A 26,788-nucleotide genomic window follows, 5' to 3' on the forward strand; every position below is an offset into this window, starting at 1 on the left:
CAGCTATGTATTCAAGCTGAAGGAAAAAACAAAACACACTGTTGTTTTCTTCTTTCTTCCTTTCATTCCATGTATTCTGTATGTATTACATGTATTACATGTATTCTGATTTCAAAGAATTTGTCACGTGTCAAAAGTAGCGAGATCTAAAACACAACCCTGAGATGCCTTTATTCATGTATCAGCAAGATTTTATTATCAAAACACTGTTTTATTTGAATAAAATAATACCTGCACATATCCTGAATCTCCTGTGTTATTGAAACGTCTTATTCAGCTGTCAGTTTAACAGATTATTAGTACTCATGTTTTACATTCAAACAGTGCTCTTCATATAAAAACGTCCAGAACAGCACACATGCTTTTTGTCGAGTCACCAAATAGGAGCAGATACATTCGTATAAGAATTTATTCTTCTTTCTTTTAAACACGAATGAGTCACAAGAATAACGTTTTCAGTAAAGGTGAGCGTGACCTCATAATTCTCTTAAAATTTAAATACAAATATAGTCAAATACTCAACAAGTTTGAACAAAAATCTGAACAGACGCCAGGCTCGGCTCCAATCCACCCTGAAAGGATATGCGAGAGTGAGCAATGGATGAATGGACGTATTTATAAGTAAATTGTGCGTTTGAGAAGTGTCCCTTTGTTGAAAGAGTAACAAACCTAAAACTAATCGGGTCCCCTTGACATTTTAAGGTTGCATCTGTGATTTGTTGTGAAATACCAGTGAATGAATACCTGAGCACAGCATTCTTCCCTTGAAGTCTCTAATGTCACTCATAGATTTGTGCTTTCTGTGGTCAGCAGGTTAGAAGATCATTTTTGCGAGTTCAAACATCACCTTCAAGGAGAACAAGGCACAGATTAATCATACAGGAGAGATGTTAAGCAGTGCTTTTGTAAAACCTTTTTTGCATTTTGTGACATAAACCGTCTATTTAATTGAGATTTTATTTGGTAGACCGACACATTGCAGTGCAGAAATGCGAAGTAGAGAGAAAAGTAAACAGCTTTCAAACAACCTTTACAGCTGGAAGTGTTTTTCCCCTGCTAGTTTTGCACATCGAAAGACAGGAATTTGTACTCGAAATATTTGCACATTAGTCCAACTGAGGTTAAATTACACACAAGTGGACTCCATGTAACAATTAGGTTACTTCTGACAGCAATTTGTTGCACTGGATTTTACTTAGGAGTCTCAGAATAGAGGGGACAGACGACAAATTCCCTTTCTTCTCACTCCTTTGTGTTGGTATTTCAACATAAAATCCCAAAAATCTAGAATTTGTAGTTTTAACAAAATGAACAAATCCTTTTTTACTCTAAATAAAGGGGTGAAGTAAACCCACTTTACCTCAATGGTAATGAGGATGACTATCATCCACTCCAACCTTAAGCTGTGCTTTTCACTCAAGTGGCTCCTCATCAGGTCTGTCAGCTGCGAGCAATGCTCCAGCTTCTCGTTCACAACCTACAAATGACAGTAACGCACAAAGAAGGGGGCTTAATGTCTCACTACGGCTCTTATTCATGACTTATCTGAGCTCTGCAACTGTATTTACGTTGACTCTGCGGTTGATGCTCAGGAACTGGCACGTCTTGTCGTAGAGCTTTTCTAAGTTTTCTCGGTCCCAGTAGAAATCGGGAGTGAGGAGAAGGTCGGACCTCAGGTTGATGCAATGTCTGTCGGAGGAGCAGGAGACAGAGAGCAAAAATTATTAAAGCTATGGTCATGCCAGAGGCGGGCAACGTTAAACGAGACGGCACAGACGGGCACTACCTCAATCCTGAAATGGTAAAAATAGTAAAGCAAGTGAAGAGGCTGGCGCCACGAGTGATTGGAAACCTTCGGCTTTCTCTTAAGTCGTAAAAATGAAATAGAAAACGAGTGAGCCGCTGTTTGGAGAAAAATGAATTTACCTCAACGTAAATAGCTCTCCAATCTTCTGCATAACCTCAGCAGAAGATAGTTTGATTCTTCTGCCAGACTTCAGCATCTAAGCAAAACAAAAGACTTTGCATTTAAATTTTCAAATAGCTGGCATTACTTGTAATAAAATATGCATAAAGTGTCTCTCCATCTTGTCCATTGTACCTCTGGGATTGACTGAATTGACTCTACAAAGTTGTCCAAAGCCACCTCCCATATCGCCAACTTTACTGAAAAACAAACAAACAAACAATAAAAGAACTAAGAGTAAAAAGTGTGTAAAACCAAAACCCAAAGCAAGTCAGTAGCTTCGGGTTCACCTGACAGTTTGTGTTGAGCTGTCAGGTGAACTCAACACAAACGCTCACCAGACAGACAGAGAGCATTTGAAAATGCAAATTTTTTCAGGACAGCCTCTTGTTGATCCATGTCGTAACTAAGAATGAAGTTGCCTCTCTCCAGCTTTGTGTTTCCTCTGAGGAAAAGATTGAAATGTTTTAATGAGCAGCAAGCATTCAAGGAACACCAACAATCCCATCTGACATTGAAGCACGTCGTACTCTCCAACAGTGTAGTTGATCTCCTCGTTTTCCCAGTGAACTAAAGCCACTTCGTAAGGCTGGATCTCATGATGCTCCAGTAACCTCAAAACCTTTTTCATCTGCACAAAATGAGAACAAACGCTGTTGTCAATAGGTGATGTGATTTAGAAATTGGTTCAGTTTGGAAGCGTTAAAGGTAATGTTTACCTCTTTCTCCTCGACATTCCAGAAAACAACAGATCCTTCCCTGAAATTCAGATTTAGAACGTCAGAACAAAGATTTCCAAAAAAATAAGGCTCACACTGAGAATCAGAAAATGATAGAAAACTAATTTCCACAAGAGTTTCTTCTTTTCCAGTTGATTCAAACTATAATTTAATTTTACACAGGTTATGTTTTAGACCAAGCTATACAATCTTGATGAAATGTTCACAGAAAATGTATAGATGTATTGGCGTTTAATGACTTATTCTAACATTTCTTTTTCCAGGGTAAAATGACGACACAACAAACAATCCCAATTATTGATTTTACAGCTTGAGCAGAACGTCTCTCATTCTCACAAACTTATACCCAAATGCTCAACACAAACATGAATATGTGGCTAAATGTCTCTGGGTTTGTTGCAGGGAATGTTTTTGTAGAAACCAGCAAGATCCCAGTTTAATACTGGCTAGAAATTTGACGAAGTAAATCTCATTTAATCGGCCTTGTTTTGTGCTTTTGAGTAAAGTTCACACATTTTCAACAGAAAAATTTTGTTAATTCTAAATACTGAATGTCAAACTGCTCTATCTTTCCTAAACCAGAGCTGATGTGTGTTTAGTCTTTCCAGAACCCGTAAAAGGTGTCCAGGTTTCGACCAACTAGTTGTGCATTTGAAGTTAAGTAAAAGAAATTTAAGGTAATCCTCCTTCGTCATTACTCAAACCATTTAGTACAATGCACCTGTGACAGTGGCAGCTAAATAACCCCTCAGCATGACACTGCCACCGCCATGCTTGACGGTTTGTGTGTCCTTTGAATTAAAAGCCTTACCTCAGATTCCCTAAACACACTTCTAGTCAATGTGGCTAAATAGCTCAGTCTTTATCTCTTCTGCCCCAGGAGACATTTAGTCTCTCTCCCTTCTCTGTCTGATATTTCTATTATCAATATTACATAATATATAACTAATAAAGGCCAATGTCACCACAAAATCTAAATAAAAAGGCATAATAATGCTTGGAGGTAGTTACTGGCTATAAAATGTGTGTAGGTGAGATGTTTATCTAAACATTAACGGGGCTGCATGTACATATTAGGGCTCATATTTATATGTTTATGTATTTAAAGATTAGGAAAATAAAATAAATTTTAATTTGCGAACCCAACTCTTTACCTTGAAACTCAGTAAGGTTGTTTGTTGTATCATCATTTCAACCTCAGTGTGGTCAAACTGTGGCTCTCATGAAGTCCACAATTAAAATGATATTCAACAAGACGATGAATGTGTTTAATATTTTCAATGACGCCGTCACTGTCTGATATTTTAATATAAAAATATACAATAAAGTATAGAAAGATGTAAAAAAAAAAAAAAAAAAAAAAAAGCTTGTCGTTTCTACCTGAAGAAAAAAATGAGAGCATCGTCGTCTACTTTAGCAGCGTTTTCGGTGCTTATCACCAGGACATTTGATGCATCTGAAATAAAAACAGGACAGTGAGAAGAACTCATAGCAGCGTTCCTCAATCCCCCTGCTGAGCTGAGCTGTGATATAATAGCTGCTTGGCTCATACCTCTTGGTAAATCTATTTCTTGAAAGCCGTGGTTTATCAGGTCATGGCTAAGTGTTGGCAAATGATACTGGTCTGCTGTTGCAAAGGCTATGCATTGCATCATATCCTGCAGACAAAATAACACCTGAATGAATGACTGAGCCAGGCAGCAACAGATGGAAAAACAAACAATGACTAACTTCATCACCTCATCCTCTTTCTTTGAAGGCTGGTTGGACCGAGAAGGCTGTTTAGTTCGTGGGCCTTTAGGAGGTCGTTTTCCTTTAGGAGGCACTATTACTGGTTTTAAGGTTGGCTTTAGCACTGACTTTACAATATTAGATGAATAAAAACGAGCCTGGTCGCATCTGCAGTGTATAGGTGTCCCAGGGAGAGTTAAAAGAGGAACACTATAATAATTATTAAATCCAGCGATAGCAGGATGAACATGTGTTTTATGCATGCACTGCTGGTTAAATGTGTTTAAATAAAAGGTTATTTTATTTGTAGATGCCCAGGAGTGAATCCTTGGGGTAGATTCGTTGTTGCTGGGCTTCAAACATTGGGTAAGAGTGGTTGAAGAAACAGTACAGACTGGTCTGCTCCCAGCAAGCTGCCGAGCTCCCAGTCTCGACCACAATGTCCGAAGAAGCATCTTTCTGATGCAAAGGTTTTCTGCAATATAAGGGGGGAAGAGAAATAAACAAAAACACAGAAAGTAGGAACAAGAATAAGTCAACCTGAGTGGCTCAGATTGTAAATAAAAATTTAAATAAGCTCACAGTAAAAACTACGACAGTTCAGAGCAGGTAATAACCTCTGAAAACATGCTAACAACATGCTAAAAGCCACCGTGCAACATTAGCCTTTAGCTTACCGGGGACGGAAAACGCAGCGTCTCGAAACAAGCCAGAGATAATGTGGTTAAACAGCAGTAAGTGATAACGAAGTGTTAAAAGAAAACCATAAACTTTCTCAAATTGTCTGACAGAAAATGTGACTGACCCAGGAGGCGTGTTTCTCCTCGCACAAGCTGATGTTGTTCCCCACTTCCTGTGTAGCGTGACGTATTCAGGTGGGTGTTGTAGGTCCAGAGTCTTGACTTGCAGGTAAACCTCACAGCCTCAAGTTCATGTTAAAACTACATGAATAACTCTGACATGGGTCCTACAATGAGGCGCGGTAATGACCCTATATGTGCCATATTTGTTCATATCACACAAAAATAATAATTAATACGCCATATGTCAAAATGCTTTTTACCACCACTTGCGATTCTACACGACATTTTAAGGCTGCATTTTAAACTTCACGGTGCATTCAAGTCAACTCGTGCAAAATTTATGTTACTCCGACCTTGATTATATTTATGAATGTTTACATGAAAAAATATGTTAATGCAAAACGTTTGTTTGTGATAAGAAACGAGATAGGCTTTAAACGATGAAGGGACAAAAAATGAAATGGGAATCAGTAATAATAATAATAATAATAATGATAGAAAAATGTTTTATTTGTTATTGAAAGTTGCATTTAAAAAATTATTTAAACTTTTCGAGATTGAACCCTGACCGGGCCACTTCAGTGTTTCAGTGTTTCTCCACACATTTCTAGTGTGGAGAAATGTGCTGGTTATATTAGAAGATTCATAATTTTTGATTTCACTTTACTATTCGTCATACAGAAACTCAACCTCAGGAACATCTTTTTTACGTTTGGTTTTGTTAAATCTTTTTTTCTACAATTTTTTTTAATTAAGGTTAATATCTGGTAACAATCAAAACAGGTGATATCTGCGTTAGAATACGGAGTAAAGTCACTCTGGTTGTACTTGAACGCAACTTGTTACGTTAAAACACTGTATAGAAGCGCAAAGACACCAGCACAGAGTCGCGGTGAAAGCTGAAACACCCGTTTATGATAAGTTATGTGACAAAAAAGATGCGTATTCTTAACTTAGAAGGATTTGTGCTTATATTTAACATTATTATGGTGAAGTTATGCGCTGCATATTATTTATTTGTATTAGCAAGAGCCTCATAGAAATAATGAGGGACTTTTGAAATGTTTTGTTTAGGCATTTAACATAAAAGCGCCCCCTCTGGTTGAACTATGTACATACTGTTTGACGTTGCCATGAAACTTCATACAACAGAAACAACTTTCTTCTGCACCCTCACTTCTTCTGCTAAACTTATGACATGGAAATCTTTAAAAATTCCGATGAGGTATGTTTATAATTCTCTTTATTGGAAACTTTCTGACTCCAATAAAAGAAAAATGTATAGAGTATTTGTGAAATGTGTCATTTGCCCCTGTTACCCGTCTAACAAGGAGGAGAGACTGAGGATGAGGGCTGCTGTTTTGGAGGAGAATGTCAAATCTTGTGAGCTGGAGTGTAAAGCCAGCAGAGAGACGGTGCAGAGGCGGATGGCAGAGCTGGATCAGGAGAAGAAGAAGACAGCCAGCAGTGCAGCAGCACTTGATTCTCTCAAAGAGGTAGAAATGCTATTTTCAATGTGTTTTAGAGTCACATTCACTCTCAAAGTTGCCCCTTTTTGTCTGCACTTTGCACTGTTTTCTTCCCTATTCACCAAATAAAACATTTACTTGCTGGTTACAAATGGATTAAAACTTAAAACATAATTCAAAGTTTGCATTTAAATTTTAAATGTGACGCTGGCTCTTTCAGGAGTTGGAAGGCCTGGTGGTGGGAAGGAGGGGCGTGGAGACAGAGAAACGGACCTTAGGCGAAAGCCTTGACGCCAGCAGGAGAGTGATAGAGGCGGCCAGACGAGAGTCCTGCTGTTTGGAGAAACGGGTGGAGGAGTGTAAGTCCAAGGCCCAGGCGGCTGAATTGAAACTTCAGCGGTTCCTGGCGAAGGTGGCTGGTCTACTGCAGGAGAACACTGAGCAGGAGTTCCTGCCCACAGAGAGAGACGTCTTGCACCATCTGGACAACTTCTGTAATAAGGTGACTAGTTACAACAAATAAGCCTCTTGATTTAATTTTCTTTCAGGCTGCAGAGGAAAAAACAAAGACATCACAAATTAGCTGTTACACTTCTTGAGTGACTTTTGAAGTTTTTTATAGCGCCTTGCAAAATTATTCATTTTCCTTCGATCTTTTCACATTATCACTTTACAACCTCACATATTTATATTTTTATTTCATTTTTTTGATAGACCAACTCAAAGTAGTGTACATATGAAAAGTGGAAGGAAAATTAATACTTTATTTACAAGTAAAAATCTGAAATGTGCGGCGTGCTTTTGTATTTGGTCCACTTCACTCTGAAACCCCTAAATTACGGTACAAACAGATCACTTACTTCTTAATCGAGCGACTAGTGAATTTTATTCAGTACAATTAAATTGTTCTGTGAAGAATAAAAATACACTAATGATAAAGCAGCACATCCAGAATGGTTTATTTTAATTTCTCTTCATTATAATACACTCACTTTTGTTGGTCCATCACTTAAAATGAAGTTTATGTTTGTAATGTGACAACAGAGAGGTTCACGGGTTATGAATAATTTAGAAATTAGCCAAAGTAACTGTTATATCCATCATTATATTGCAAGCTATTGTAATTTGAATTAGTAAAGTCTTGAGCATATTTCATTCAGTATTTGAATTGTTCTTACTGTTTTTCATTAAAAATATTCCAAGATGTGTCAAGAAATCCCTGCACCGCCTGCACCATGAGCATTTTTCTAACTATTAATGTTGACTTCCTCGGCTTTGCAGACCGTATCACAGGTAGAGATGAGATTGCGTCACACCTCTGAGGAGCTGGAAAAGCTGACGGCGCTCCAACTCAGCACGCTGCAGAGGGCTCAGCTTGCCGAGCAACAAGTCCAGGACCTGAGGAGGCAACTGCAGAGTCTGGCGACGGAGCGGCTGGAGGAAGGGCTGCATCGGGACGAACTACGACGCAGCAACAAACAAGTGAGAGAAGCCACTGACGCAGACGAGAGTCAAAGTGAGGAAAACCAACCAATCATTTGAGTGTTTGGACCACAATTTCTCCGCACTATGAGGAGTTTGTGGAGCGGCTGTCTGAGACGATGAAGGTCGACGGTATTGACCCTGACCTGGGCTTCGACATGAGGCTGAAACTCGCCGGTCACGCGCAGAACAGCTTGACAGGCAAGAGGCGGCTGCTCTGGTGGAGAGCAAAACGCAGACATACGGCTTAAAGCAGAAGGTAAAACTGTAGGCTTTGACTTCTTCAGAAACTCTCTCTGACGCTTTTATGCTCTTCTAATCTGGAACAAACTTCCAGAAAACTGCAAGATGGTCGGAACAGAGTTCCTTTAAATCAAGGCTAAAAGTTGCTTTAGATAATAACTGAGACATTTATCAAAATATTTGATGTGATGATTTTGATGACAGAATCTAGTCTTTACTGCTTGTTTCATAATAATTGACTATTTAATGTGTTTATAATGCAAAGCACTTTTTACTACATTGGTGGTGAAAGGTGCTGCACAAACAAATAAACCTGACTTGACTCTTTTGCTTCCTCTCTGAACAAAAGTAAAAAATTTGCTCATTCCTTTTAGGTAAAGTCCCAGAAGGACCAGCTGGACAGAAAAGAACTCCACGTCCAGCTTTTGAGGAAAAAGGTTTTAGAGCTGGAGGAGGAGAGGAGAAGTCGATCTGTCCTGTCTGCAGAACAAAACGACGCTCTTCTGGAGGACCGGAAGTTTAAAAAAAGGCTGGAGCGAGTCCAGGGAGAACTGAGGGCGACCAAACTGTCCAACACTGAGCTCAAGGCCCAGCTCACCCACACCAACGAGCTCAAGGTAGAGGGGAGAAAGGTTGGGATTCGAAGCCACTCTAGAGGCTCTTTTACCTCGTAACACCTTGTAAATTGATCATCTTCTAAAATCATTTTGAATCAAGTATATAAATAGTCTTGATGTTGACACAATTTGAGCACCTATTCAAGTGCCAGTTACTCACCTAACCTAAAGAAATGTCAGCATCGTTTGGCTAAGCACAAACATCCACATTTGGGTCTCCGCTGTGTTCAACACGTTAAGCAGAGTCAGACCGTGCAGAAGCTGAAGATGAATCCACTGCTGAACGGGAAGGTGAAGGCGGAGAAGAAGCTGAGCATGGTCAGCTCGGACCTGCAGGACCAGGAGAAGAAGACGAGAGAGGAGCAAGAGCAGCTCGACGTCCTCAGAGTCAGCCTGGCTCAGCTGTCTGAACGGCAGAGGGAGGTGAGTGAGGTCCAGTCGTAACATTTCCCCCACGAAGCAGAGCCAATGGATTCATTTCTTTGTTTAGTCATTTTCTCGACTCGGTGGAGGAAAGTCACAAGGTTAGGGCAGAAAGCTTGAGGGAAACCAAGGCTATTCTTCTGTAAACAACTTAATTTAAAAAAATTTTTTTTAAGTAAACTGGTCCAAAGTCAGAAACTTCAACTTTGGTTAGATAACAGACATTTGACCTTTCTTCTCAACCGTCTGCAGTGTTTCACAAAAGCTTTCATACACCTTGAACATTTTCAAACTTTGTCACGTAATTGCAAACTGCGCTGCATTTTATCAGAAATCTGTGAACAAGCGTCTATACAACATTGGCTGTTGTTGATAGTTAAACAGTTTCAAGTCTTTTTCAGCCTCTAATAAACTCTGACCATCTTTACTGTTCTTATAAAGACAAAGTATGCCCCCAGCATGATGCTACTGCTACTGTGTTTCATCAAGTGTTCTGCACAGTAAGCTCAGATCTTGCATAGCTTTTTGCAAATAAGCAAAAAGTTACGCTTTTTTGTCTTGTGAACAGATTATTTTCTCTTCTTCAGATTGAAACCGTGAATAACTTCCCTGCTTTACTTGCTACTTTAAGTGCACATATTCATATGTTTTTATAAATGCTGAAGAAAATGTGAACTCATAACACCAGTGTTCACTTCATTACATATTAAATTCATTCTAAGATTTTATTGGAGAACTTTATGACTCACTTCATGGATTTCTGGTTAAGTAAAGCCTTTCACGGTGCTTTTATGGGATGATTTTTATTATTGTTTCTACTTTATTATTACTGCTTGTTTCTGTTGCAGAGAAATGTGTAAAGATTGTTGGTGCAGCTCTTGTTTTTAAAGTGTGCCATTGACATTGTGTTGGTTTATCACACGGAATCACAACACTAACGTTTACAAAAGTGACAAAACGCTAAAAACATCAAGAAAGGTTTGCAAGGCTCTTATTAATTTAGAGTAAAGTTTGCGTTCACAGTAAACCAGCCGTTTTCTTCTCTCGTTCTAGCTGCTGGATTTCCAGTCAAAGGTTTCTCAGACGCTGGGCCTGAACTCCACATCTTTATCTCTTTCAAACGATGAAATCTTCCAACTGCTTGAGGAGCTTCTTCACAGCCATCATCATCATGTCTGCCATCACCATGACGCTACAACCTGCCATTGCTCCACTCACCACAGTCTTCCTCTGCTGCCAGACCTTCCTGAAGGTCGTTCCACCTCGGATGATTCTGTCTCAGGTTCTCCATTTGCTGCCATCTAAAGGTCTTTATGTACAACAAATGCCACCTAAGATTCTGACAAATACGTTATTTAGCAACCAGGGCATTAAAGTTATTTTCATTAATAAAATGGACAAAAGAAAAATCAGATTAAAGACAAGATTCGGAGTGAGGATTTGGCATTCATTATTGTTGGTAGTTGCATATACATCTTTTTTCATAGTAATCTTCTGACTATGTACACATGTTAAATAATTCTGGACTTTTATATATTTTATACTCAACCAACAGTCATACAAAATATACATTAGTTCTATGTGTCATAGTTTTGATCTTTAAGATACCAGATGTTTTGAAAAAATAAAAAGCAGAATGTAAAAAGATCATGATGTTAAAGGTTAAACGCTTGATTTGTGTCCGATCACAAAACACTTGGCTTGACAGATGGACATGAATGGATGTAGTTCAAGTTAAAAACGTACAGTTTAGCACAAACACAGTCGTAGATGTAAGTAAATAAAAGTAAATATTAAAACCACATGCCCAAAACACAGGTAAAAAAAAATAAACGCAATGAAACCGTTTCATGTTCCTTTTTGTTGCCCAAGGCCAATCTTCCAGCTTTTGACTTTGGTGCTTTCCACTGACAGTGTTCTCCAGAAAAATACACGATGAAGGACCCGTAAATCCATCCAGCAGAACTCCACTGTGAGCTAAACCAGAATACACCTCGAAATGACGCAGCATTTCTTAACGTAGTGCGATTCTTGATTTTCTGCGCTACACACACAAAAAAGAGATTTTTTTTCTGCGCACAATGTTCATTCCCGTCCCACGGAAGCCAAATTACGGAGCGTTCTCGTTGCTGACCTACACGGGAGGCGGCCCTTTAGTGTAGCTGAGCATCGGGTAGAAGGAATGAGCAAAGTTGTTGGACTGAGTGCAGTAGTCCTCCTCGGCCAGCGGCAGCAGGAAGGCGAGGACCACCAGCAGGAGCAGGAGGAGCTGGAGAGGCAGCGCGAACCAGAGGACGCGGCGCCAGAACGAGGACCTGCGAGCCGTCGCCAGGTCCAGATCAGAACGGCAGGAAGCGGATCCAGCGGCGCTGCGAGACCTGCTCACACACATTCACATCCGGGCAGAGGCTGAGCGTCAGCTGACCACAGCCAATAAACACACAGCATCAACTACACTACTGCTAACACAACAATACTGTACAATCTATGTAACTCAAACTGAATGAGCCACATTTTTAAACTTGCAAATTTAAATAATAATAACTCCTAATTTAATATCCCTCTCTCCATGTGTGAAATCTGTTTTCAATCCAAATAAGATCTCATTTCAGCAGTATGGCTGCTGGATGTTGATGCTTTAATAGCCGCACGATGGCGTATTTGAGAGTTACTGCGAACTCGGCTGAAAGTGACAATGTTTCCTTCTGTGATGCACATGCTGACTGAAACTTGGTGGATAAACAGGATAACAAAGACGGTCACAAAACAGTATTCAAGCGGAGACAAATACACTTAATGTTTGCTTGCATTCCTTTGCTGAAGGTGTTAAGAGTAAAAAGACAAAAAAAAAAAAGCATGCTGCAGGAATCAGCTGAGCTGACTCTGAAAGGTTTCATCCTGGAGAAAAGTGCAAAGCATGCCATGGCAGGAGCAGTGCAGCATCTTGAAACAAATTTTTGTTTTAACACTGTGGATTTTAACTAACTTCTGTAAAAAAAAAAAAATAGGTGAAAACAAATACTTCACTTCATTGAGTGTGGCTTAAAGTAAAGTGCAAAATAATTCATGCTACTTTAACCTTTTCACATTTTGTCATATTAAAAAAGTAAATGCATTTAATTTGGATGCTATGTGACAGACCAACTCAACTTAGGGTAGTGCAGAGTGAAATGTAAAAATGGTTTTCTGTTTTTTTTTAAAACAAATTAAAGATCTGAGAACTGGTCAGGGATAAAACTGGAGAAGCTGAGGTTACTGTGAAACAATAACCCCACAGACCTCAGGTGAGCTACCATGGAATGGTTTAAATAAAAGCATAGTCATGTGTTAGAATGGCCCAGTCAAAGTCTAGACCAAAATTAAATTGAGAATTTCAAAATTTTAACTTTAAACATAGTTCAAAATAGTCGCAGCTCTGATTCTAGTGAGAGGTGGCTCTACAAAATATATAATTATGTGAGCTAAATACAAGTGCGTGCTTCACATGTTAGATATATTTTTTTGTTGTCGCGAAAACAAGTTAAAATCATTCAAATTTTTTCTTCCACTTAACAATTACAAACTACTTTGTGTTGGTATATCACATGACCAGGAGAATACATATAAGTTTATGACTAAAAAGTGACAAAATGTGAAATATGTAGTTGAAGGTGCATGAATGCTTTTGCAAGGCGCTGCTATTTTATACGCTAAAGACATGGAAAAAACAAACGACTGGAGCCAAAAGACTTGCTCATGTAGTAAAATACATCACTCATTGTTGAGTGAATCCAAATGTTCCTGGTAAAAGACTGAGGATGAAATTATTTAATCTTTCAGGGTCATAAACTTTGCATTATGGAGTTATCTTATTAGGCTGATTCCTAAGAGCTCTGCACAAGTTTAAACAGGTATAAAAAGTTATAAGTTAGGACAAGGAAAAAAATATAACTTAAGGAAAACATTAGTAATATTTATACTCTCATTAGTACTTAACTCTTTGTCAATTTTATAAGGAGTCTTCAATGAATTAATCACACAGACATCTTTGGAAAAAATATTCTATGTAACAAGAGCTTGTTGCTTTGTGATATTTTTCACACTGCTCCAGTTCTTGGAGATTTGTAAACGTCGTCTGTATATTTTAATGATGTCACATTCCTAAAAATGCTCAACGCTGAAACAACCCCACAAAAACAAACGTGATGAACTTTACAGCTTCTGAGGGAGGGGAGAATAATCCATACACCACAAGATCCAAAGAGTCCATTGTCAACAAATTATCTCCATTATGTTATGCTACTTTTAGCTAAATCCATAGTTTGTTTTCTGGAAATGACGTTATGTCAAAGAAATGTACATTAAGTTAATACAGAATTATTTTTTTTGTATCAACTTAAACCCATCTAGAGCTTAACAGGACTTGCTAAGCCAATGGTTATGGTGCGTTCACATCAAAAACGCGTCCGATGCTTCAAGTTCAGAGTGTGCACATTGAATGCAGACGCTTGTCATTTTGCTCTACACTTAGAGTTTCGCGCGTCTGGTTTACATTCAAAGTCTATGTGGAGGCGCGTCAGATGTGTCAAAATCGCTCCAGTCGTTTTTCGTTGCCGGCCTATTTGTCAGACGCTCTTGATGAGTCAAACGCTCAAAACACTCCAAACGGTTCAAATTGCGCCGCACTAGACCCGTGAAACGCGGCGCAGCTGCTGGCCTCGACGCGCCTCCACATAGACTTTGAATGTAAACCAGACGCGAAAATGCGTTTGGTGTGAACGCACCATTAGGCTTTGTTTTACTGTAATGTTTACACGGGGGTCCTACCTCGCCACCGAATGCGCATTCACAAAAAGCGATGCAAAAAAACACTGAACCACACAGGTCTGATTTTTTTCGAATAAGACCCGGGCCACTTGGATATCTGATACGTATCTGATTCATACGCGGCCTAACGCCCAGGTCGCATTCATCCAACCTGAACGTCACTGTCACTCGACAAACATCACTATTCTGGGTCCTGATAGGCGGAAGCAGGAAGAAAAACAGCTACCAAATAAGGATTAAGTTGTTGATATGCTGCTCCAGTCAGACAACAACTTAAAAATCGCAAGATGTGCTTCACCGTTAGCATCCATGTTTACTTCTGTAAGTAAACATGGATGAGCACTTCTTCTTTTTATGGGGGTTGGCAAAACTCTTTCAGGTCGTTTTTCCGTTCACACTGGAGAACACATGCAGGTCGCATATATTTGGAAATGTGAACAGCCACGGTAAAAAAAACAACAACAAAAAACTGATTTGACAAAAAATGGGAATTGGGTCACTTCAGGCTGCAGTGGGAACAAAAATTTCCACTATGCTTCCTAAAAATTAGCATGTTTTCAAGGGATAATATGATCAGTGAACACATAGGCAATCTTATTAAAGGTCAACATAAAGTTTTCTTATGTTGTTACCAAAACGTCTCCCTTTAACGCCTCACAAATGGACGCCTGAGAGGCAAGACGCACAGATGACAGACTGAGGAACAGAGATGGAAAGTCAGTGAGGTAGAAGCAGCAGTGAAGAACCAGCACACACACGAGGTAAGAGTGAAAGCGCTAGAGAGAAAGGGAAGCTGCAGCTTTTGCATTGTTCATTGCAGACATTTATTGGCTCGACACCTTCAAAGAAAAAGGGGGAGTTTGCTGGCTTGCTTGAGAGAAGTGTTGTTAGCTGTATATTAGATAAGCAGCCGAGGACACAAGAAGAAGAAGAAGCCTATTCCGCGTAAAACCCTTTCCTGGGTGGATGTTTGGCCTGCAGCTCACCTCATCGTCTAACCTACACAGAGCACCCAGACTGGCAGAAGATGATGGAATTCACTATCATGAGCCGGCAAAAGGGTTAACACGTGAAATAGGGACTAATGCTAATGCAGCCCGGACTAGCCTCCCAGTGCATCATGGGTGGAGTTCCATTATCTTCTAGGTGTGCTAGAAGCAACAAAAAGGTACCTGTGGTGTGGACTGCTCACAGACGGTCCAGGCTGTGACAGACTACATTTGCCCCGTTGCTGTTTGCAATGAACAGGGGAGGGGAGGGTGAAAGAAAGAAAGTATGTTTCAGTCCACGCAAATCAAGACAAAGCTACTGATGAAAAGACAACCCAAAATGAAAGAAGAGCAGCAAAAACAAGAACAAAAATCAGACATGAGTATGAGAGATTTCGTAACTCATAACAACAAGGAATCTGGCTTTTTCAAAGTGTGTTTTTGGTTACTTTGAACGGCTTCCGCCTGTGAGGAAGCGACTGCAGATCCGAAGCTACACATCAGGCAATGTGATGCATGACTCTCTTTTGGTAACAGTGACATTAATAAGACACAATAAAAGCAGTGGCACCCTTATTTGGACAGACTTGATAGTATTCTGATATTATTGTTGTGCCTTGCAAAAGTACCCTTACCCCTAAGACGTTTCTACATCCTGTCACTTCACAACTTCAAGTTTCAATGTTTCATTAGGATCTTATGCAATAGGACAACACAACGTGGTGTATATTTGTAAAAGGGAAAGACAGTGTCGATTACTGAACATTCTCCTGGAAAAACATTTGCTTATATAGGAAATGGAAGCTGATCAGTAGTGATGGAGGGATGAATGGAGCTACAAACAGAGCAATGCTGGAGAAAAACACATCTGGAGCTGGAAACTAAACACATCACCAGTGCTAAAATGGAAATAACCCAGTTTGAAACCTGTCAACTCTCACAAATTACAGATTGGACGCCAGGCATTCAATCTGCCTGAGCTTAAACTATGTTATAAAGACAAACTGTTAAAAAATTCAGACCAGATGTGCAACAATGGTAGTTAAAGTTGGTCCTACAAAGTATTGACTCAGTGATACAAACGCACACCTCACTCTTCAGATTTTTATTTGTGCACATTTTTCTTCCCGGTCGTAAGTATGAACTACATTCTGTTGACCTTTCACATAACACCCAAACAAAATATATTGAATTTTTTGGTTGTAATAAAACAAAATGTGGAAAAGGTCAAAGGATGAATCCTTTTGCAAGGCATTTCTAAGACAACCGTGGTATTGTTTTTGTCAAATTCAAAAAGAATCTCATTGGTAGATTTAACAACTCCATCACAGCCAGTATGACTGAGATTAACCGTATAGAAATTAAAATAAATGTACAGAGGAGAAGAAGTTAGAGGGAAATTCTAGGGAAAACGTTTTAGTATGGAAATGAAGGAAAAGTAAAAGAGAGAAGGGTAGTACAAAAGTTTTGAACCAAAGAACAAAAAAAATAACATCAAAAAGTAAAAATAAAACGTCCCAGTTTCCCAAGGAAGATACATGCAGGAATATTAAATGGTTTGAAAGGGGTTTGGGACTTAAATGGTATAAAAGGGTATGGCGGTGTGTAAACATTTAAAGGAGAGATACTGGGAAGACCCAGTGAACTGGGCCATTGACGGGGCTGCTGGGGCGTTTGGCATTGTGTTACAGACGAGTTATCTGTTTCTACTGGGACTCCGTAAACAGCAAGAGGTGAACATTACCGATCGCGACCGACTCGGTGTGCTCCTTCCTGATACCGGACTGAGGGAGCCAGACGTGTCCAACTCATCAGCAGACGACCAAGAAGACAAATCCTGAAGATAAACAACAAAAAAAACATCCGCAAATACAAAGACAGAAGCACAAAGACGGCGGTATTACAATATGTTAGGCCTTCTGTGTACCAGAGCTGAGCATTTGCCAAAAAATCTGATTTGATTGGATTCATTTGAGTTTAATAACTTCACGTGACCTTTTAATAAAAGACTTACAAAGAGCAAAAACTATTTTGATAGAGGTACAAAATGTGAACTTCTTCTGTTGGGTAACTGAGTTTAAACTCTCCTGCAGCAAATAAACCTGAAACGTGTTGGAAAATTTAACATGTCACATCTTAGATCAGGGTTGTACAGATTCAAACGAGACATGTAGAAGCTTGTAGGAGTGTTTATAGACCTGGAACATTTCATTTCACTCTAGCTACAAACGTTGATATTTTATCTGACAGACCCACAAAAAGTAAAACAGGACTGAAGTGGAAGTTTATGAATAAAAATCTGGTATGCATATGTATTCAGACCCCATTACACTGACACCCCTAAACATATTTGGCAGAAAAAGAAAAAGAAAAAAAATGCCCATCACCCTGAACACACCATATGTTGTAGCATAAGCTCATACATGGTGGTGGCAGGATTATGCTGTGGGGATGCTTGTCTCCAGCAAAAAGAGGGAATAGAAGAATTTAGAAAAACATGTTTATGTGTCAAAAATGATGTCCAAAGCTAATTGAGAATATGGCAAAAAATGCTTTAACGCAGTCTGAGCTTTAGCTTTTTTGAAAGGAAGAATGAGCAAAAACGCATATGCTACATACAGGATTTGTACTTGTGGAAAATGTGACACCAATTCATCATTTTCCTTGAACCACAAATTTATGCACTGATTGATGATGATCTAATGGATAAAATGCCAATAAAACCCCCTGAAATTTGCAGTTGTGAAATAAAATGTGAATAATTTTGCAGGTAACTGTATGCGAATGAGTCGATGTACCTGTTGGCTGCTTGTGATGTCCAGAGTCCTGGAGAGCTCTCTGAGGTCTCGGGTCACTTCCTTCAGCAGCAGCTTGAGGCGGTTCCCGATGACATGAACCTTCTCCTTGGCCTCCAGGCAGTCGCTGCCCTGAGAGTTGACCAGCAGCTGGAGGGACATGTCCTGCAGTGGCGCCACTTTCAGCTGCGAGTCCAATAGCTCCTGGCGGATTTGCTGTCGGATTTATGACGTAAACTGAATTAAAATATGCAAATGTAATGCAAAGGTAACATGTCTAAACAATAATCTTTACTGTTTTGTACCGTGAGTGTCTTGTGATGTTCGTGAAGGGTATCGCTGTCCTGGATCGGGTCAATTGGGACGATCTCATTCCTTCGGCGATCAATATTTTCCAACCAGAGGAGCAGACCGTGACTCATTTCATGAAAGTCCTGTGGGACATAAATGGTTAATACGGAACTGCTGGTTAAATTCGTAAATAAATAAGACAACATGCACTTACTTGACATTGCATGAGAGCTTCCTGTAGCGAAGTCCTCCATTCGTCCAAAGAGCTGCCCAGTTTGTCCCAGCTGTTGTTCATATCCTTCAGTTTGGCCTGCAGCTCTCTGGACTCCTCCGTGTCCGTCTGCAGAAACTCGGCACTACACAGGTTGATGGAAAGTACAATAGCCTTGCGCTTGTCATACGCCTTCTGCAGCTCCTGGAGTCAAACATAAACATCATAGAGCAGGAGAAAATCAGGCAACATGGACACAAAGTAATAAAACAGAACGATTTTCAGTGTTTAAAATAATTAAATTGAGCAAATAATGTCGAAAAAAAAAAGAATCTGATTTAATTACCTTGAGTTTTTTGATGCGGAGCTTAATTATCTGGATGTCTGTGCTGACGTCCAGTTTTTGCTGCTGCTCCAGCTCTTCCTCCGTTTCCCCCAGCCAAGTCCAGATGTTATTCAGGTCAGAGTTCAGCTGCTGCCACTGTTGCTGGTTCTGCTTGGAGCGCATCTCTTTACTGAGATCCTGAGCCTGCAGGAGCTCCCAGCGCTCAATCACACCTGGATCGAAGGGGGCAACAGGAAAGAACAGAAAAGATTTGATGAAGGTAAATATAACCCAATAATGCCACACAAAGCATTTATTTTGAGTGTGTGCTGCATTTTCACACAGATGGGAGAAAGAAGCACAGCAGCTTAGCTCGTATTTTGTGATACTGACAAAGAAAGAAAAATATATAATTCAGGATTATACAGAACAACTAAACTGTGAAGCATGATGTTGCTGAAAACATGTGGGTATCTCGGTTTTATTGTTATATTACCTGAAGTCTGGGACTCTGAGCTACTTGGGTCCGCCAGTCCAGACACCGCATCCTCTTCCTCTTTCAGCTCAGAGCCCATCCTCTTCACCGTGTCGATGCTGCCACGACACTCACCCAGCAGTCGCATCTGCGGAGTAAATACAGACTCGCTTGAAGAAAACTACCAGATTATTATAACAAGCACTTATTACCATGATACCATTATTTACCTTGATAGAATTAAAATAATAACCTATAGAAATACTAATCAGTATGTTTCTGAGTATGCTGAAGGAGGCCATGCTGAAGGACGCAGAGACAGCCGGCGCCAGCTTGTTCTAATCAGACAGCTGCTCAGCAGAAGGACATCCTATTCTTCATGTTTGTAATAAGATAGTTTATAGCGCAATGGTGCTGATTAGCCTTATTCAGTCATACTGTTCGTAGTAAATGTTCTAGTTTATCTTATGAAACTGTGAATCACGTTGCAGCTGCATATGTTTTGATAAGAGCTGAAACGTGCATGTAACGTGAATGAATGAAATAAAAAGAGAGGGTGCGGCAGGACGTATTTTCAGAGCGGGTCGAGATTGTAACTTGAGTTTATCTCTGTCCGTTCTCCTCGTGAGTAAAAAGAAACTAACCCTCTCTTGTCTTTCCTTGTGTCTGTATTTTGATGTTCTAGGTGCATAAACCTGACATACCTTTAAACGTAAAGACTGCCTTTAGGTGAAAATAACTTTTTAACCTGGTAAAAATGACTTCATAGGAACACCTTGACAAAGTATTCACGCCTCTTTAACTCTTCCAAGTTTTGTCAAGTTATAGCCACAAACTTTTACAAAAGTAGTTGGGATTTTATTTGATAGATCAACTCTAAAATGCAAATATTATTAAGTGGAAGGAAAACAATGCAAGTTTTTTTTTCCTCATAGAAATATGAAAAGTGCAACATGAACATGTATTCAACCCCTCTGAGATTTTATAGGACTAACTTTTACTACACTGCACAATGTTTGAAATTTGCTTTCACAAATGTTCCCATTTTTCCCATTCTTCTCAAAGTAAGCCAAGTTGAATAGAAAGTATATGTAAACATAATTTTTTAAGTTTTGCCACATAGCATCAATTGGATTCTGGTCTGGACTTTGACTAGTCCATACTAACACTTGAATGCGTTAGATCTAAACCAGGAGTGTCAAACTCATTTTCACTTTGGGCCAAATCAAAAATCTGAATGTTTTATCAATACATTGTGCCAGAATGTATTGATAAAACCAATTCAACTGTTAAAATAGTAATAAATAGCTGTTTCTTTCAGCATTCAATAAGTGTTTCTTAAAATTAAATAATTGCTGATCAGTTCCTCCAGGGTTTTGTGATTGCTTTTGGGGTTTTTTGCAATCAAAATTTTTTGTGTGCAGATTTTGTGGTACTAATTTATAAATATTTGTAAGGAATTTTGCGCTAATGTCAAACTTGACTTTTTGCTACTTGTCATATCAATCACAGACTATAACTTGACATCAAGTAAGGCTGAGGCAGCAGTAACTTAAACTCAATGTTTTTGACCATTGTTGAGAAAAATTTGCAGTAAAAATCAAAAAGAAAATGTGGGGATCTGTTGATTTTGTGTGAATGTTGCGAATTTGTGAAAAACTGGAGACTCATTGATATAATTTGGAGTCTATGGCTTTTTACTATGGAGGGTCAGATTTGAGTTTGACACCTGTGATCTAAACTATTCCACTGAATCTTTGGCTGGATATTTAGAGTTCTTGTCCTGCTGTGAGGTAAATTTCTATCTAGCTTCTGATCCAATCACACCCGCTTTCCTGTCCCCGCTAAAGCCAAGAATCCCCACAGCATAATGATGCCACCAACATGAGGTATTTAACGTAACATGCAGAGTTCATTTTTTCCCCCTTAAACACATTTTGGTCTCTCCTGGTTTGTTTTTTGGTCCTCACAATGCTGCTTTCTGAGGGCAATCGGTTGCATTTATTTTTTTCCTTTCAAATTTCAGGTTTTAATTTGTAAAACGTTTTGAAATACTTGCACTTTATTCTATTCACTTTGTTGATATAATAAATAAAACACATGGAAGTTTTCAGCTGTGACATGACATGTGGAAAACATACTTCAGAGGTATGAATACTTTTGCAAATCAAGGAAATAATCAGATGCAACATTGAGAATGTAGTTGTGAGAGAGACATACGTAGCCCATGTATGATGCATCTGTTTCTGTGCTTAAAGGAGTGCGGCTGCGACTGCTGTCCAATTGCTGCAGGTGGGAACGGCTGACATCAAGAGGATGCATATGAGAATCTGCTGAGGCAGCCTCTCCTGTTGACACAATAAGAACTGATCACCTTCAAGTAAACATGCCAAGTAACCATGCAAAGTGATTATCTGAAATGTACAGTGATTTACAGACCAAGAGAACGTGGACCTGTTTAGACAGAGAAAAACTCGACAAAATGTAAAAGATGAGAAACGAGGAGTGCAGATTGGTTTTCCGGACAGCCTAGTTAGCGGTGTCTGCTACAGTTCAAGTCTTAGGGTCAGCTGGGATCAGGAGGAGGATCCTCAATTTATGAGAACGACCATTTAAAAGCGCAAACAAATCTGCAATCCTTTAAAAAGAATAAAGAAGTTGCTCACTGTGACAAAATAAACAAAAAAAAAAAACATGCTTTTCTGAAACATAAAAAGAATCCAAACAGGTTAGCTACTCAGCAACACTGCAAGTCAAATGAAAGAGCAAGTTAGAAAGAAGATTTAGGCTGAACTCCATTTCTGTTCTTTTGAGTGAGAACCCAAAACCGGGAGCAGGAAGTTACAGAGGAAATGGAATTCACCCTATACCACGGTGTTAGAAAGAGCTACTATTAGTGACGGTGTATAAGTGAAATCAACACAAATCAACCAAGCCGGTGAGAGGGCTACAGGGCTATTTGGAGTAGTTATTTCTGGGCCCAAACAAATGCATTATGCTTTTGCCTACCAGTGGAGGACCTCAGAGTTTGCTCTGTTAGTTTAACAAAGGCCTCAGGGCTCTCTGGAATCACTACATCTGGAAGAAACATTGTACAGTACAAACATTTAGCACTGGGCTTCACACTGTGTTACCAAATTAATAGATGAACCAGGAATTTGTCTGTATTTAGTCTGAATTACATCATATGAAGATGGAGTTTGCTGAAATATCCAATTGAAAGAAGGATCTTATGAGAAATCACTTTTATTTAGAGATGCACCAAGAAATCAGAGTGTCAATCAACAATGTAATCTATGCTCTGCCAGGTGGCACTAACCACAACAATCTTCGCTTTGTATGTTGTTACTGAATGAAGAAAATTTGTATCAGAGGTGTTTAAAACAAACCAGAGAGATAAAAGGAGCTATTTAAAAGAAAACTGTATTTTCTACGATGTGTCGGGAAATGTCTGTGGCTCGTTCAGGATGCAAAAGAGAGAGAGAGAGCAAAACTTTCAGCAGAGAACATGAAGGCTGTTGCTCTCTGAGCTTTCTGTCTCTGTCTGCTCTCAAACAATTAGATTTGGGAATGCTAGCAGTTTTTTTTTATTTCTCAGTTGTGCTAAATCCCAGAGCATTTCCACAAATAGACAGCTCTTTTAGCTGCACTAGCTAAGCTAATCTCAAGCTAAAGGTGCTTTAAAACAACACTAATAATGATTCTACTTCTTAAAAACTTAACAAATGAGTGCTAAAAAATATTTCAGCGCTATTTAATAGTTATTAAAGAAAAATCATAACAAGCTAAAACAAAGTCAAATTTTTGCAATAACAGGAAATCATCCCTGTGTATCTGTACTTCTGACTTCAACATTTTTTGTAAGGTCACTTTCTGTTTCCTAAACCACACTTATAACTTAAAACGTATGACTGGATCCATATTTGTAGCTTTCTGGATTTACAGGTTGCGAAATGGAAAACCTTCACAGCACATTTTGAAATGTGTAAGCTCCTGCCTGTAATTTAAATTTATGTTCAAATTATTTCATTCATCTGTAACTAACCTGACAGGCCAGAGGCGGGGCGCTGCAGGAAGTCTCCCTCCTCGCTCTGCTGCTCTCTCAGGGCTCTGCTGGCACTCTCAAGGCCACGGCTCAGGTCATAGTCATGGTCCCACTCCAGGGGGATGGAATCCACGCTCGCAGGTGTGTCCCTGCCGGATCGTTCGGCCCGAAGCTGGGCGGCCAGGGAGGCCGAGCGCCCGGAGGAGGGCAGGGGTGAAAGGAAGCCATCCCCCAAACGTTCATTCCACGGTAAGCTGGACAAATCTCCAGGTTCGTCCAGCTCAAGCTCACGGTCCGAGAACGATACTTCAGTATCATCGTCTGCAAGCTAAAACCCCCCCCAAAAAACAGAATTTCAGTTTGGTGAAGAGCAACGAATTTCAGTTTATTAATAGCAAAGCTTTTTTTTGAGCTCTTACTGGAAGACGAATGAGCTTTTTGTAGTAGCGCTCCACTCGCCCAAACACTTCCTGACAGTAACGCTGAAGCTCCTCCAGTTCTTCCTCTATGACCGCAGCATCCAGAGGCTCACTTTTTTCTATCAGTGCCTCCCCCTGGTGGAAGATGTGCTCAATCTTGGCTGTCGTCAGAGAAATCTCCTGCTGGAACGACTGGTGGGGGTCAAATGATAGTTTTAGTCAAAATCATTTATCAAGATCTTAACATTTTTAAATGAGGGGTGTCTCAACTGTTCAAAACGCATTTTTAAGAGGTACCTGCTATAGTTACTTCTAATCTGCATTACCATACTATACTATACCTTAGTCATTTGTACAATTCTACATTATTCTCAAATAACTGAGATAAACTTACCCTGAGTTGTTTGATCTTGGCTTGAATGTCACACTCTGAGAAATGCTCAATGTTCGTCAGCTGAAGGTCCATCTCTGTCAGCCAAACTAAGATGCCGTCTCTGGCCGTCTCAAACTCCTCTCTCTGATTTATAAAGTGCTGCATTAATTGAAAAAATTAAAACGTTACACCACTTTTATACTATTACACAAAATAAAAATATTTACTCGTGCAGTATCCAGTGTGCTAAGTTCAACAAAGCCTTTATGTTTGATCAACTTGTTGATAAAAATAAGTGAAGCTAGTAATTATAAAAATATAATTTTATGAAAAGGAAAAGCATATCGTGCCTTGAGCCTGCGAAGGATGGATGCCACCCTTTTCTGCAGGTTGTCCCATCGCTGATTGGCATCGTGAGCCATTTCCCTCAGACGACACGAGGCGTCTGTGCGGTTTTCTCTGGCCAGGCGACGATATTGCTTGTTGATTAATTCGAGCTGGGTAAGGCTTTCATGAACTTGTCTCTGGAAGGCCTGCAGAAACACAAACATACAGCCATATTCAGTAAATTAGAATATGCGTCTGAATGCGTCTCAATTGTTTTCTTGCAAAACAGCTCAAGCACATTAGCACTTGCTGCCTAGTTTAATATTAAAATATTCCATAGAAAAGTAATGCAGTGCACAGGAATGTTGATGTACCTCAAATTTCTTCAGCTCCTCCTTGGCTACTGTGTACAGCACACCAGATGAGTTGGGCAAAGCCGCAGTTTTCTCTGAAGTGGCCAGCCACTCCTCAAAACGTGCAAAGTCTTCCAGAAATTTCTGCCATAAACGCCACGTCTCCTCAATCCTAAAAGAGGATAATTCCAGAAAATAGGAACAACAATTCTGATTAAAGAGAGGAACTTGTTAGACAGCCAAGGTATCTGTTTCTATTTATGTGATAATATGACTGATTACTTTAATCTCCTCTCCATGGACAAGGCACAGATGCTCCTCCAGCGGCGATCAAGGCTCCGTGTCGCCTGCTGGATTGAGTCACACTCCGCGTCGGTGGCACAAGCATCACAGTCGTGCAGAAGTACCTCACATAAATTCAGCACAGAAGCCACTCCGGTGCTGTGCTTCTCTATGTCACGCTGAAGCTCCTGATGGTTAAAAAAATATGTATACATTTATACTTGTATTAAAAAATTGACAGGTAGCAGCGAAGAAATAACCAAGAAAGAGATACAATTATTTGCAAAATTTTTGTTAGGTAAAGTCTTACTTGATTTTGTAGTAATTTGGTTTAATTTAAAAGAATTTAGTTTTATATTTTTGTTTTTATTCAAAAGTAAAATTCGATGCTTGCTTCTCCCTTATTTAACAGACAAATTAGATAAACAGGTAGATGTAAGCAATACGATAAACAAAGCCACAGCTGCTCTGTGCAATATTTCCTATCATTGATCACTTAAAAACACACACCTGCTGCAGATCGAGCTTCCTCTGAATCTCGTGGAAGTCGCAGGAGTCGTAGGCGATGGGTTTAGAAAGCTCCGCCTCGATGTGGGCGAGCCAAGAGCGCAGGCTGTTCATGTTCTTATCCAGCTGCTGCACGGCGACCAACGTTTCCTTCAGCTTCTTCACTCTGTTGACATTAGTTTCCAGTATAATTACAAACTAAATATTCCAGCAGAGAATGAAGGTAAAAACACTTCCATCTGTAAATGCTAATGTCTCTTTACCGAGCTCCAATGAGATCCAAGAGATGCTGCCAGCGGTCGCTGACTTTGTTGAGTTTTTGTTCAATTTCAGTTGCTTTAGTCTGATGACTGGCCTTGGCCAGGCGCTCTCCAAGCCAATGCAAATGCTTCTTATTCTCCTCTGCAACTGTGATCTCCTCCTGGTAATCCTGCAATATAATTCAAAACAATCAGGCAATTAAAAAAAAAAAAAATTAACACTTTAAACACGGGTTTTACGACTGGGACAGTTCTGGTGTATGACTTGAAAATAATTTTTTTAAAAACAGCCACAAAGGCTTGCAACAATTAAGACATGCATAAAAGTAAAAATGCTGAGAAATGTAATAAAATAGCTAGACATGAGGAACAGCTTCATATTTACAAGACTGCTGTAGTTCCATAATGAAGTATTAAAAAAACAATCTGATCTAAACATTTATATAAATGGCACACAAAGTGAAAACGTCTGCACTCATCGGCTGACACATCTCCATACCTTGTGGAGCTTCTCGATCATCTCCTCAATGCTGATGTCTCCATTTTGGGCCACCTTATTCTCCATGTTGGTCAGCCACTCACACAGCTCCTTGTACTTCTCGGTGAAAACGGTCCACTCATTCAGCTTCACGCTCACCTGCTGCCTGCGCAGGGAAAGCTGCAGAAGCACAGCACCGCATGTGAAGTCGACCTACACAACTTAGCCTAGTCCATAAAAGCAACAAACCAATGCATGTCATGCTAAGACATGCAAACAAAACACGAAAAGCCAAAAAAGGAAGCAGTGTTACAGAAATCGTTGAAACATGACTGCCATTTGCGTTTCACAACGCGTTTGTGCTTCTGAGCTTCCTGT

General features: G+C 39.7%; 3 protein-coding genes across 20 annotated transcripts in view; 1 reads left to right on the top strand and 2 right to left on the bottom strand.

The window, feature by feature from the left end:
* Positions 1 to 169: 169 nt before the first annotated feature.
* On the bottom strand, positions 170 to 5,351 carry rmnd1 (required for meiotic nuclear division 1 homolog). Of its 3 annotated transcripts, XR_003593365.1 has the most exons (13): positions 5,115 to 5,311; positions 4,446 to 4,912; positions 4,259 to 4,364; positions 4,087 to 4,162; positions 2,686 to 2,725; positions 2,497 to 2,597; positions 2,305 to 2,411; positions 2,102 to 2,166; positions 1,927 to 2,003; positions 1,569 to 1,689; positions 1,361 to 1,477; positions 745 to 847; positions 170 to 572 (listed from the first exon to the last, which is right to left on the bottom strand). XR_003593365.1 is itself a non-coding variant. In XM_028000759.1 (12 exons), the coding sequence occupies exons 2-12, from the start codon at positions 4,890 to 4,892 to the stop codon at positions 815 to 817; spliced, it is 1,290 nt and encodes a 429-aa protein (XP_027856560.1). In that variant the 5' UTR covers positions 4,893 to 4,912; positions 5,243 to 5,351; the 3' UTR covers positions 170 to 814. The 3 variants fall into 3 exon arrangements, 2 of the variants coding, with proteins under 2 accessions (XP_027856560.1, XP_027856559.1); XM_028000759.1 differs by having other exon boundaries at positions 170 to 847; positions 5,243 to 5,351; XM_028000758.1 differs by having other exon boundaries at positions 170 to 847; positions 5,115 to 5,351.
* A 1,044-nt stretch (positions 5,352 to 6,395) lies between these two features.
* ccdc170 (coiled-coil domain containing 170) lies at positions 6,396 to 11,303 on the top strand. Its single transcript, XM_028000701.1, is given in 8 exon segments — positions 6,396 to 6,736; positions 6,930 to 7,211; positions 7,991 to 8,200; positions 8,287 to 8,362; positions 8,365 to 8,450; positions 8,809 to 9,066; positions 9,292 to 9,474; positions 10,528 to 11,303. Coding segments are annotated over 8 exon segments (1,650 nt in total). The 5' UTR covers positions 6,396 to 6,433; the 3' UTR covers positions 10,780 to 11,303.
* syne1b (spectrin repeat containing, nuclear envelope 1b) overlaps positions 10,908 to 26,788 on the bottom strand; it is a 99,755-nt gene continuing 83,874 nt past the window's right edge. For 12 of the 16 annotated variants that reach the window (XM_028000686.1, XM_028000699.1, XM_028000682.1 and 9 more), the window contains 19 exons: positions 26,432 to 26,590; positions 25,936 to 26,102; positions 25,676 to 25,838; positions 25,166 to 25,353; positions 24,905 to 25,055; positions 24,554 to 24,736; positions 24,225 to 24,362; positions 23,831 to 24,022; positions 23,412 to 23,739; positions 22,376 to 22,444; positions 21,587 to 21,714; positions 19,388 to 19,514; positions 18,913 to 19,124; positions 18,570 to 18,770; positions 18,370 to 18,498; positions 18,068 to 18,280; positions 17,014 to 17,106; positions 15,453 to 15,511; positions 10,908 to 11,852 (listed from right to left, as the gene is read on the bottom strand). In XM_028000686.1, coding sequence (XP_027856487.1) covers positions 11,609 to 11,852; positions 15,453 to 15,511; positions 17,014 to 17,106; positions 18,068 to 18,280; positions 18,370 to 18,498; positions 18,570 to 18,770; positions 18,913 to 19,124; positions 19,388 to 19,514; positions 21,587 to 21,714; positions 22,376 to 22,444; positions 23,412 to 23,739; positions 23,831 to 24,022; positions 24,225 to 24,362; positions 24,554 to 24,736; positions 24,905 to 25,055; positions 25,166 to 25,353; positions 25,676 to 25,838; positions 25,936 to 26,102; positions 26,432 to 26,590 — 3,144 coding nt within the window. In that variant the 3' untranslated portion in view covers positions 10,908 to 11,608. The remainder of the gene's footprint in view (positions 11,853 to 15,452; positions 15,512 to 17,013; positions 17,107 to 18,067; positions 18,281 to 18,369; positions 18,499 to 18,569; positions 18,771 to 18,912; positions 19,125 to 19,387; positions 19,515 to 21,586; positions 21,715 to 22,375; positions 22,445 to 23,411; positions 23,740 to 23,830; positions 24,023 to 24,224; positions 24,363 to 24,553; positions 24,737 to 24,904; positions 25,056 to 25,165; positions 25,354 to 25,675; positions 25,839 to 25,935; positions 26,103 to 26,431; positions 26,591 to 26,788) is intronic. The other 4 variants (XM_028000698.1, XM_028000689.1, XM_028000695.1 and 1 more) reach the window with 3 other exon arrangements.

Source organism: Xiphophorus couchianus, chromosome 19 (assembly GCF_001444195.1).
Source record: "Xiphophorus couchianus chromosome 19, X_couchianus-1.0, whole genome shotgun sequence".
NCBI lineage: Eukaryota > Metazoa > Chordata > Actinopteri > Cyprinodontiformes > Poeciliidae > Xiphophorus > Xiphophorus couchianus.